At 42.4% G+C, this 12,155-nt stretch overlaps 1 protein-coding gene across 1 annotated transcript; it reads right to left on the bottom strand.

Annotated features, from left to right (window-relative positions):
* Window positions 1-1,365: 1,365 nt before the first annotated feature.
* Window positions 1,366-10,423, bottom strand: slc13a5b (solute carrier family 13 member 5b). Its single transcript, XM_015951201.3, has 12 exons — window positions 10,007-10,423; window positions 9,175-9,303; window positions 8,951-9,087; window positions 8,539-8,756; window positions 8,283-8,463; window positions 8,076-8,198; window positions 7,787-7,999; window positions 7,582-7,688; window positions 7,389-7,510; window positions 5,354-5,515; window positions 4,334-4,471; window positions 1,366-1,694 (listed from the first exon to the last, which is right to left on the bottom strand). Exons 1-12 carry the CDS (start codon window positions 10,313-10,315, stop codon window positions 1,569-1,571), a joined length of 1,965 nt encoding a protein of 654 aa, XP_015806687.2. The 5' UTR covers window positions 10,316-10,423; the 3' UTR covers window positions 1,366-1,568.
* Window positions 10,424-12,155: the final 1,732 nt, after the last annotated feature.

Consider the following 12,155-nt stretch of genomic DNA (forward strand, 5'->3'; position numbering starts at 1 on the left):
GGCACTGATTAGTGATACCACCCCCTGGCAAAGCAGTCGCAATAAGATGACATCAAAGTCCTGAAAGGGCTAAATTTATATGAAGACAAAACAGCTGAGAGTACCGAGAGATCGCATCTCCCAGTCAATTTCCCCCCTCTCATAAATTTCCCAGAAGTTCGGTGGTAGAAACACGGCTATTGTAATAAAATCAAGTACCTAAGCAATATTTTATTTAAGGTTTTAATGCAATAAAATACATAATATAGCAGATAAAAGTATCAGTAGTTAAAGTGCTCATTAGGTCGCTGAACCGGTCCTGTCTCAGTATTCTGATATTCCTAATGCATTCACATTTAATTAGAAATGTATTATTGCATTTGGTGATGAAGTCAAATTCAAATAAGCTGCATAAATGTTTCACATTGCATAAAATAGATTAGAATTTCTGAGTGAAATCCTAATTTCAAGCGAAAATGATAGAAAAAGGACAATGTGTTCTGTACAGTCAAACAGAAGTCCCGTAAAAGTTATACCTTTAATAAAAAAAACTTTTTTGTTACATTTTCTAATACAAAAGAAAGATTATTTTAAAAAAAAACTTTTTGGAGACATACATGTGAAAAAACTACACCAGAACTTAGAAAATATTTACATCTTTTCTTCACAATTTCTTTGTTAAAGGTCAACTTAACCCATATTTGAATGCATTTGCAGTGATCTCCACTTAGGAATAAATGCCTTGTAAGTCATACTTGGGGCAAAAAAAGCTCTGGTGCGCCCGTTTCAGGAACTAGAAGTGAGTCAGATCAGAGTTGAGCTGCAGACGACTTGAATTAGGAATCTTATTTCCTGATATTTGGACATCTCGCCTCTGATTGGCTAACAACAACACACCTCTACCACTGACTCTGTTTGCTTTACAGCATTTAAGTTTAACTCCACAAATATCAAAAGCCTGGAGACGTACTGTTATGTGTGGAGTTGCCAATGCTAACGGTTAGCTTCTAGTAATCGAGACGTTCTCTGCTCTCTACTGGATGCTAAACCAACAACAGCCTTCCCCTTCGTGAGTCAAGATGGGTGAGTCTATGAATGTTAAGTGACAGAGTGACGTAGATCTGCCAGGCTTTAAAATCCTGGAGTTTATAGTCTGTTTTCTATCAGAAGCTAATGCAGGAGACAGGTTTAGGAGACTATTTCATGTTCAGCCTGAATGACAAGCTCAGTGTGACCGATTATAATCAGAAATATTAGTGAAAACATTTTATTTCAGTGAAGTTGACCTTTAAGTAAGAAGTTGTTACTGTATAACCTGCTACAGAATATTTGTATTTAAGGAAACATACATCAGGTTATTTTAGACATTGCAGGGGCTTCAAAGTCTAAACTTTCATCGTACACATGAAAAAACCTGCCATTTATACTCGTCGTCTCATATTCATTTCAGCTCACGTCAATGAGAGCACAGCCGTCCCACACACTGAGCCTACTGTTTGGTTCTGAGCTTCCACTCTAACCATAGGTCTTTGTGTGGCACCTGCATTTGGGGAGGCGTGCGTAGATCGTGTCTCGTTTCAGCAGCGGACTCACACGCCTGTCACATTGGCCCAGGCAGGGAAAGTGTTCAGGTGAAACATGGCTTTGCCCCAGGTGTTGATGGCTAATGTAATGCAAAGGATGCCGATGATATTCATAACTATGCCTGTCTTGGCCTGTGGGAGGGGAAGATGAAGCATTGGTTTAATAAACATATCCATAAAGTCATACAGATGGCTAAACAAAGACATCCTGCCTGTACCACTGTGCTGATTTTATCAAAGGTTTTGGTTTTTTGTTGAGTGATAAGATGCCTTGTAAGACCCTACTCATGGGTTTTAAGTTGACCCTGTGTATGTTGAGGAGCAGCTTGTGTGTGTCTGTAAATTACAAAATCACAACAATAAGTGACTAACAGCAGCTGGTCCGGCTTATTAATGTAACTTGTGTCTTCACACCCTTTGGTGCATTGTTTTGTCTAAAATTGACAAAGTAGCCTCTGACTGAATAAAAAAGATCAAACATGATCAATGTTTTGTGGGAGGAGTTTATATAATGGTAAAATAACTGGATTTTAGGTTCTAGCCTAGGACTAGTTCTGGGGTCTTTGAGTCTGCACCCCAAGGACCCCAGAATCAATTTTGTCTCATGCCTGATTTATTCTTACTCCATCTGTACGGCTATGGAGTCATGCGACGTCATGATGCGTCGATGTAAGAGCTCTGCCGCAGGGCCGCAGATGTTGACAGAGACATGCCGAATTTAACGGTCTGTCAAAAGCGACAGAGGATCTTGTGGTTGGTCAGGATGCCATTTCCTTTAAACAATGCCACCCCCCTCTCAAAACATATTTAAATAAAAAGAGTACTGAAGACATCTAGCAGTAGACACAGAGCAGATTGGAGAATGTCTCACCACCACCAACATGTTGTGGGGATGTCTGGGGGACAGGAACCCCCACCCTCAACCCCCGCGCTAATGCATCTGGCCGGACACACAGAGATATTCCAGGGCTGAATTATAGTCCCAATCCACCACTGCTGGAAGACACCCCAGTCTGGGAGTTCTTCAACTGAAACTTCTTTTAGTGCCGTTCCAGGTTCCCAAGGAGGCAGGGGACATTGAATTTAAATGGGTAATTCATTGCTGATGCAACTGCTTGAATTTGCAGGCACATGGTGGTTGGTTCCCACCCAGTCCTGTTAGTGCACACCAGAGTTTATGGTTAGCTAGTGGGCCTGTGGAAGCAGCTGACAGGTAAGCAAGCTATGCAATGTGTGGCTTTGATGGCTGCAAAGGCAAACCCATAGGTGTGGGAAAGGTTTGGTGGGGATAAAGAGCAGAACTTTTGGTCAGCCTCAAAGCGGTTCTGGCAAACTTTCAGGCGCCTCAGGCAAAGGAAGCTGCATCGTCAAAACTGTTTAAAGTGGAGACAAAGTGTTTCTGTGCTCAACCAAGTCTATAGTCAGGCAGTGGAAGGAATACTTTGAGGTTCTCCTCAACCTGACTGACACGCCTTCCATTATGGGAGCAGAAGCTGGTGGGCCTGATGAAGATTCACTAGAGCGGAGGCAGAGGTGTGGACTCGAGTCACATGACTTGGACTCGAGTCAGACTCGAGTCATTATTTTAATGACTTCTGACTTGACTTGATAAAATCTATAAAGACTTACAACTTAAGTTGGGCTTGAACGCCAATGACTTGAAACTTGAATCAACTTGCATCTGTTGACTTGATGATGACTTGAGCACATTTGACATTTTAGCACAAAAGTGTCCCGACATGGACAAAAATCATAAATCATTCTTTGTTCTGGGTTTGATCTTGTTCTGCTAAATGCAGCAGCACTTTGTTTAGAATCAGTTTCAGTTTCTGCTGGTTGAGCCAATGAATGAAGCTTTAAGAAGCTTTAATTCTATAATTTATTTATTATCTTTGACATTAAATTGAAGTTAGACAGATGACTTGATTATGACTTGAAAATTCAAAGTTAAGGACTTGGACTTGACTTGGACTTCTACATCATTGACTTTGGACTCAACTTGGACTTGGTTATCTTTGACTTGGACTTGACTCGAGACTTGACTGGAAAGACTTGTGACTTACAAAGCAGTGACTTGGTCACATCTCTGAGCGGAGGTCACTGAGAGAGTTAAATAACATAAAGGTAGAAATTCTCCAAGCGTGGATAAGATGGACACAAATTCTTAGCCTCTGGATGTTCTCTAGTTGGCATGTGAATGCAACACCGGGAGTTTACCCAACCAGTCTTTATTTGTTTAGTTGTGTTGCTGAGGGCATTTATCCAAGTCCTTCATTGTGTTCTGTGGTGTGTTTATGGTGCGTGTCAGGGGAGGAGGTGTTTCAGACGTCCCATATTTCATAGATGTTCTATGGAATACCTTGGAGTTCCTTTCAATGAGCTACAAGGTAGCCAAGAAGAGTGAGGTGTCAAGATCTTTGCTTGGGCTGTCGCCACTAAGATCCAGTAACCCCTATTGTCTCTCTGTGCATCCGGGTAAGGCGGGGGGTCTTACTTTTCTTAAATCTCCCACTGTCCTAATGGGTGACCCTGCGAGGAAAGTTGACCATTGAGCGGGATTGATGGTTTATCTCTTGAGGTCCATGTGGCAGGGGTGAGGAGTGAGTGCCTCCTCACCTCTGCCACGTGGACCTCAAGGGATAAACCATCAATCCCGCTCAATGGTCAACTTTCCTCGCAGGGTCACCCATTAGGACAGTGGGAGGGTTAAACCTTGAACTTCTGGACAAATGTTATTTATTTAGCATTATAAACCCCACTTCTATACTCACCATATCAGAAACCTTCAGGTATCCATAGGAGAAGACTATTGCATTTGGTGGAGTGGCAACAGGCAGCATGAAGGCGAATGAGGCACTCAGAGTACAAGGCACCATGACGTAGAGTGGATTGATTCCAATGGACTGAGACTGCAATAATCACACAGGAGGTTTTTTTTTTTAAAGTCAAAAGCAAAGAAGAACCATCTTCATCAGAAAATCCTCCCCTCCCTCATCTGGCTATTTTGCTGCAGCTGTAATCACCGACTCGTAACTCTGAATGAAATGTGTGTGATTGTGTGTGAAGTGAAAACCCTCATTAGGTGGGTATAATTAAGATGCGATTCCTGCAAGCTTGCAGCTGAGTCATGAGAGCTAAAACAGGAGCAGCACTACATAATGGCAGACTACTACCAGCCGGGGAACATTACTGTGTAGAATTTACTTCTGAATTACATATATTGTGGCACAGCAGCTTAAACAAGTGCACCGTCAATTCTGCTGCTCAAAATAAACAGAGATTGGAAGAAAGTAAACTTTATACTTAGGCTACTTTCAACTCTAACCTCTATATCAGGTCACCGCAATGACAACAATGTGTGTGAACCACACATTTGAATTACTAAATATCTGAGTATCCCTACCAGGAACTGTCTTTGTAAACCAAATCTGGCATTCTGTGCCATTCTTTACAAGTAGGCACAGTAATGTCATTCTTCAGCAGCTAAGAGGCAGGCAGTGGGATACGGCGCTGGGCTGAATTGGTGTTTTTGGCAGATTGTTAAAGGGAGGAGGGGCCCAGAGAGGAGAACTGAACATATTCTGCCTGAATGACCAACTAAAGGGCTTGCCAGACAAGGAAAAATAGGCCAGCTCTCACTGGGAGCAGTGTCAACGTTGGACTTTAACTGGAAAATCAGTTTGCAGTGGCTAACATTGTTAAGTGAGTCACTACAACAACAACAAAAATCTTGCTACACTCTCTTCTTTTTTCCCCAATCAAAACGTGTAACTTTGGAAAGATGTGCTTACCATTGAGGCTAAAACAGGCAGGAAGAGAGTAGCAGTGGCTACGTTACTGGTGCACTCAGTAAAGGTAGCAATCAGCAGGCATAAAACGACAGCAATTGCCCAGGGAGGGATGTTATGCAGAGGAGTCATCTGGTCTCCTATCCACTTAGAGAGTCCTGATACCTACAAATACACACACACACACACACACACACACACACACACACAGAGCAAAATCCAATGTGACAAACTTAACATAATAGAGTGATGGAACAAAGAACAATGGAACGTACTATCACATGAAACTATAGAATGAAACTAAACCTGTGAATGATAAATGATCAATGACGTGCACTTGTATAGCGCTTTCTGAGTCAGAGGACTCCAAAGTGCTTTACACTAAAGTGAATTATTCATCCATTCACACACACACATTCACATGAGGGTGGTGATGAGCCACAATATGGCCACAGAGGTGAGGCTGCCTTACGCAGGCACAACTAGTTCCGCCAACCACAACCAGCAGGTAAGGAGGGAGAAGTGTCATCCCCAAGGACACAACATAATGCAACATAACAATGTAGCAGTGCAATTTGATAGATCAACCAAATGTAATGTAACATGGTAGAATGGAATGAAAACAAAAAACAAGATTGGGAAAAAGTGGCATGATGCCGTGTAAAGGGGACCTAGAATGACTTATTTTACACTTTGAAACTGTTCTCTGAGCCTCTGTATGGTGAATGGCTTTACGACACCATCCATGCACACACCTATTCACAGGAGTTATTGCTGACATTCAAATGGGTTGGAACATTCAAGTTTAAGGGTGTATGTCTTTGAGTATGACATGTTAGCTTTTCTCTGAACAAACCATTGCATTGTTGCCATGACATCATTGCTAATTTAGGGAAGCAGGTTGGAGACAGCCCTGACTTTTTTGTTTAGTGCTTTAGAAGCCCCAAGTTGCCTCCACTTAACGAAGTAAATGTGGTTTTGATTTCTAGGACACCTTTAATATAGCATAATGCAACATTACTAAAGGTGTGTAATGTAAGAAGGAAGTGACACATCAAATGTAAAGAAATTACACAACATATGTAAAATTAGGCAAAATACTGTAAAACATGGTAATGCATCAAAACATGATTTTATGTCACATACTACATAATGGTAAATGGCCTGTATTTGATACAGCACCTTCTAGAGTCATAGAACCCCTCAAGGCGCTTTATAACACAATCAGTCATTCACCCATTCACACACACATTCACACACTGGTGGGGATGAGCCACAATGTAGCCGCAGCTGCCCTGGGGCGCACTGACAGAGGCGAGGCTGCCGAGCACTGGTGCCACCGGTCCCTCCGACCACCACCAGCAGGCAACGTGGGTTAAGTGTCTTGCCCAAGGACACAACGACAGCGACAGACTGAGCGGGGCTCGAACCTGCAACCTTCCGATTACGGGGCTCTTAACTCCTGTGCCACCGTCGCCCCGACACATAACTCAACTTAGCTTTAAAGCTGTTAAGCCAAACCCTTAGGACACCCGGGTACTTTCACTGCATGCATTAGAGTTGAGTGGAACACAGAAACCCGCACTGGCAGAGGAAACGTGAGAGCGCTAAACACCAGTCGCTGTATTCTAGGTCCAAATGTATTTTGTTGTATGTAACTTCAAATGGTGTTTTTCTTTTTGGGACTCTGGTAGCTTGTCTTAAAGTTGAAGTGGTAGCAGCCGGCTGTTTCTCCCATTTTCTGATATATTGAATGGAGAACTTCTCACACCAGGGGTGTTCTGTTGCTGAACGCGTGAGTGCATTGTGAGTGGCGGACCCAGGGAGGTGCGGCGGTTTGGTGAGACTGACAACCAAGCCGTGCTATTGGCTGAGGGTTTAAGACAAACGCGAGAGAACCAATTTGTTATTTTTTTAACCTTATTTTAATCTCCACAAAATATGTTAGAAGGATTTTAATAGGCATGAAAAAAAATACATTTTAGGCTAACTTGTTTACCAAATTTGTCATTGCAGCTTTATGGTTCTCATGACTTACTTCACTTCCTTTTGCAAGCGCAAACCCTCCTCCAAGCAGAAGCACAATCCCCCAGGGTGTCTTCTTATGTGCAATTTTCCAGGTGAGGAGACGAGGCGTTGAGCCGGAGGGCTGATGCAGAACTGCAGATCAGAATTATGAAACGCTCCACGCAAAACACAGAGAAGTATACTCTTCTGAAATGTTGACTTACTTGTGTCAAAACTTTGAGATCTCCGTGAACAGAAGCGTGGAGGTTCAGAGGGTAGAACAAACAGAAGGATGGCCACAAAGATGGCTACTGTAGCATCTGTCACATACCTAGAAGGCAGTTATTCACGGTTTTTTAGAACAAAAGTCATGCGTGACCTCATTTTCTTTATTTTTAGAGTTAGAATAAAAAAGATTAGTGTACGAACTCTGCTTTGGAGTTGAAGAGATGTGTCGCCCAGCCGGGGACAAAACCCGGATCTCTCGTGAACCACAAGACCACCAGCAAAACGAAGAGACCCAGGACGCTTATCTCTCCGAATGACATGGATCCAAGCAGACGATGCTGCTCACGGATAACATTATAGGCAGCTATTTCCTTTTCTGTCTTCACTGCTCCACAGCCCCATGTCTTCCTGAAACTGGAGGATTTAAGCGAAGATTAACATTTTTGGGTTTCTAGATGGGATTTAGAAGGGGGAAAAAAAGGAAACTTACTTGAACCCCATGAAGACGAACTGCAGCCAAAGCCAGGCGGCTGTCAGCATGAGGATCATGTTTGGGAACGCAAAACCAAACCAGGAAGCAAAGTTGATCACATCCTCATTTTCAGGAAACAACCTAAACAAAAATAACAACAAAAAATAAGATAAAATCCCTGAATGGAACTGAAAAAATACTCATAAATGATAAGAGCAGCCTCACTGATTCATCTGGCCCTTGAGAACCAGATTGGGACCAGTTCCTGTCAGAGTGGCCGTGCCTCCAATGCTGGCAGCGTAACAAATACACAAGGTCATCCCTTTACACATTCTCATCCGTTCTGCTGCCTCCTTCTGCCTGGCAACCTCTACTGAAGCATCCAAGAAAGTCACCACCACTGGGCCTTTAAACAAAGAGCACAGCTTCAGTAACTTCTTCAAGAGTTTAGCTTCAGACAATTCAGTTCACGTTGACTAACCACGTCCCTCGTTGTCTTTCTCTCCCTGCTTAGGTTTGCTGTCCATCTCTGACGTCTGGACATGTTCCTCTGAGCTGAGGATCTGAGGGACTTCTCGCTCGCTGTTGTTGAGCTGATCCAGCACCGCTTGGACAATCGGCACCATCATGGCTGTTGTAGCCGTGTTACTTATCCACATGGACAAGAAGGCGGTGACACCCATAAAACCCAGCATCAAACTGTCAAAAACATTAAAAAAAACATCAGTTATAGTGTCCTTAGGTTGGAAGATAAGACGGTGGCGGGTTTATAACTAAAGGAGACAAACACACTTTTATAATGCCACAGAAACCTTGAACGCACAACCTTTATCTTTGCTGGCTCTTTTCTTAGCTGATAAGATACCCTTTGGAAACAGAGGTCCTAAACTTACAGGGCAGGACGTACACCGACAAAAAGCAGCACTCTCAAAGCAATGCGCTTGTGCAGGTTCCAGTGCTCCACGGCCACAGCAACCATCAGCCCTCCCACAAACAACAGGTTTGTGTCCTTTAGGTACTGCATGCCCACCTGAAACCACAGGAGTGGAATAATGGTTAGAAACTGCTTCTCACCAAAAACAAACCAAAATTACACCATGGGATTGATTTTACTCACGTCTTTGGATTGCATTATGCCAAAAAGGGGGAAAAGGACAGCAGGAAGAAGTGCTGTGACAGCAAGTGGCAGAACCTCTGTGCACCAGTACACGGCCATCAGGATGATCACATAGGCACATTCTGCTTCCTGTTAGGAGGAATAAAAGAGTCACTAAAATCCTTTAGTAAAACTTCCACCATATTTCTCCATCTGCGTGGTTCATTCATTTGTTCTGATGCATGTGCTCAAAAACCAGAGCAGAAAAGTGATTTTTCCTTAAAATCATGAGCTGTAACGATGCTTTTTAAGTTTGAAAACCGTTTTCCAAGACAGAACAGAGCTGCTGGAATCGCTTGCAGGCTGATGCACATGTCAAACGGAGACATACCTCTAATCTGTGGTCTTGTCTACGGTTTGCTTTGCAGCGCAGTCTATCCCTATCATAACATGATTGCAGCCTTCGCGTTTCTGTGTCACATGTAGAGGTAACGATGTGGACAGACACGGATCTGTGACTGTGTTTCCCACGCTGGACTTCATACTTCATGTTAACAGAAAACAGGAGCTAAAACAACAGGAGCCAAAAGTGGAAGGTTCCCATGCGCTCCGCGCGCGCTGCTGCTGCGCTCTGGAGCCACTTTGGCCTCAACAGGTGCAAAAGGCGAGCAGGGAGTCCGTTTAAGACCGGAAAAAAGCATAGACAGTTAATATTGTGTAGCATTAAGTGTTAAATAATCAATCAAGTTAGCACACTGAATTTAATAGATTAAAAAGAGAAGCTGTTTCCCAAATATCTTAAATTCGCAATTTTCTTCTTTTTCAACTGTTATCCGACGAACCCTCTACGTACCGAAGTCCCGATCACCAAAGGGAGAGGAAGAATGACGCATGGACTTAAGAAGAGGATGAGCTCGTTCTTTACGGAGCGCAGATGTCTGATGAATCCCATCCTGGAGGAAAACGGAGAAAAGGAGGCGCGAGACCATGGCTCCCGATTATGAAGCGCAGAGGAGACGGGGAAGGGGAGGAGGGAGGGAGGAGAGGGAGTCAGAGCAGAGCGCACTGATTCTCTCTTAAAACTAAAGTTAGGCTGCTTAATCAGCGCAGAAACGTTCCACTGTTTCATGTTCTTATTGTTTATTTGTCCTGAGAATTGCATCAATAAAGGAACGGAAGCTCAAAAGTGTTTATCAGTTTGTTCAGGCTGATAACAACAGCTCTTACGTAATACGCATGTTCAGACAGGGCCTGCTTCGTTTCAGAGGATTTAGTTAAAAATCAATCCTGGTTGATCTTTTATTTCTGTCACTTTCATTCATTTGATTACATTTGAAGTCACTTCCTAAAACATTTATCTAAATTGCCAGTTGATCAAATAAATCCAATAATTAAAATACTAACTGGAACTATGCTGACACCCCTCTTATGCTGTGAAAAGATAACAACTGCAGGTAATTCAGCCTGGATTTTGCATTGATTTTAAACCATGTCTCATATCAGGCTTGTAGTTTTATTTACCATAACTTTATATATTCTAATGTTTTCTCTATCTTTGCTTCTTAATATTCTTTTGAATCTATTTTTAATCATGCTTTTTTATTTACTCATTTTCTATTTAGAAGAAGAAGAAGAAAATATCATTTCTATAGCGCCTCTCAAGATAAAAATCACGAGGTGCTTCACAAAAACAAAAAATGTAAAAATACAAAAAAAGAATTTAGAAAGTGGTTAAAAATATATTTAAAATGAGCAAAAATAGACAATTGAGATTAAAACAATGTTAAGAAAGAGAGAGAGTGAAGGGGAAAGAGGGAAATCAGTGGATCCTGAGGAAGGTGGAATAGGCGGGGAGAGCAGAATAAACAGAGAGTGGTGAAGAAGGTCATACAAAATCAGCTTGAACAAGTGAGTCTTCAGCTGCTTTTTAAAGGAGACCACTGAGTCCACTGATCTCAGGCTCGGGGGAGAGAGTTCCAGAGTCTGGGGGCCACCACAGCAAATGATCTGTCACCTTTGGTCTTTAGCCTGGTGCTGCACAACCAGTAGGCTTTGATCACTGGACCTCAGGGGCCTGCTGGGGGTGTAGTGTTTAGATTATGTTAATGGTCAGGTGACCTTTTGTGAACTATTTTAAAATTGCCTGAACACTGGACTCACTGCCTAGAACAAGTGAACAACTGGATGCAGTCAAACTTCCTTCAACTAAACAAGGACAAGACTGAAGTTATTGTCTTTGGCAACAAGAAGATTAGGATGGATGTTGTTGCTCAGTTAGACTCCAGCAGAATAAAGACAATCTTGGTGTTTTATCACCATCAAATATCAAGAGTCAGAGGTCTCATGTCCAGACCAGACTAAGAGAAACGTATTCATGCATTTATTTCTAGCCTGTTGGACAATTGTCTCCTAATTGGTCTTCCCAAAAAAAGCTGTGAAGCAACTGCAGCTTGTTCTGAATGTTGCTGCTCGAGTCTTAACAAGAACTAAGAGAACGGAGCACATCACTCCTGTTCTTAGATCTCTACACTGGTTACTGCAGTAAACTACAGAATAGATTTCAAAGTGCTTCTACTAGTTTATAAATCACTCAATGGCATGGGACCAAAATACATGACGGATCTCATTCCTGTATATACACCCAATAGGGCTCTGAGATCCTTAGGAAACAATCAGCTGGTAGAACCTCAGATCAGAACAAAACATGGTGGAGATGTATTTAGTTACTATGCTGCTCACATGGAATCAGCTTCCCCATGACCTCAGATCTGCCCCAACCCTAGCATTGTTTAAAATAAAACTAAAGACCCTAATGTACTCATCAGCCTTTAAATAAATTGTTTCTTACTGTATGCTTCATCTTCTCCACTGTAATCTGTGCTTTAACTTTGTCTTCTCCTTTTGCTCTAAACTATAATTCTATTTATGTGTATTTTATTTTGTGTTTTTCTGTTGTTTTCATATTACGTCCTGATTATTGTAAAGCACACTGAATTGCCTCT

The sequence above is a fragment of the Nothobranchius furzeri genome, chromosome 13 (assembly GCF_043380555.1).
Source record: "Nothobranchius furzeri strain GRZ-AD chromosome 13, NfurGRZ-RIMD1, whole genome shotgun sequence".
Taxonomy (NCBI): Eukaryota; Metazoa; Chordata; class Actinopteri; order Cyprinodontiformes; family Nothobranchiidae; genus Nothobranchius; species Nothobranchius furzeri.

Excerpts from the sequence above, each read along its gene's own strand:
- slc13a5b (XM_015951201.3), bottom strand. The coding sequence starts at position 10,315 with ATGCAATTCTCAGGACAAATAAACAATAAGAACATGAAACAGTGGAAC. Across the intron at positions 8,000-8,075 it reads TTCGTCTTCATGGGGTTCAA|TTTCAGGAAGACATGGGGCT; the intron begins GTAAGTTTCCTT and ends TAAATCCTCCAG. Across the intron at positions 7,689-7,786 it reads CTCTTCAACTCCAAAGCAGA|GTATGTGACAGATGCTACAG; the intron begins GTTCGTACACTA and ends ACTGCCTTCTAG.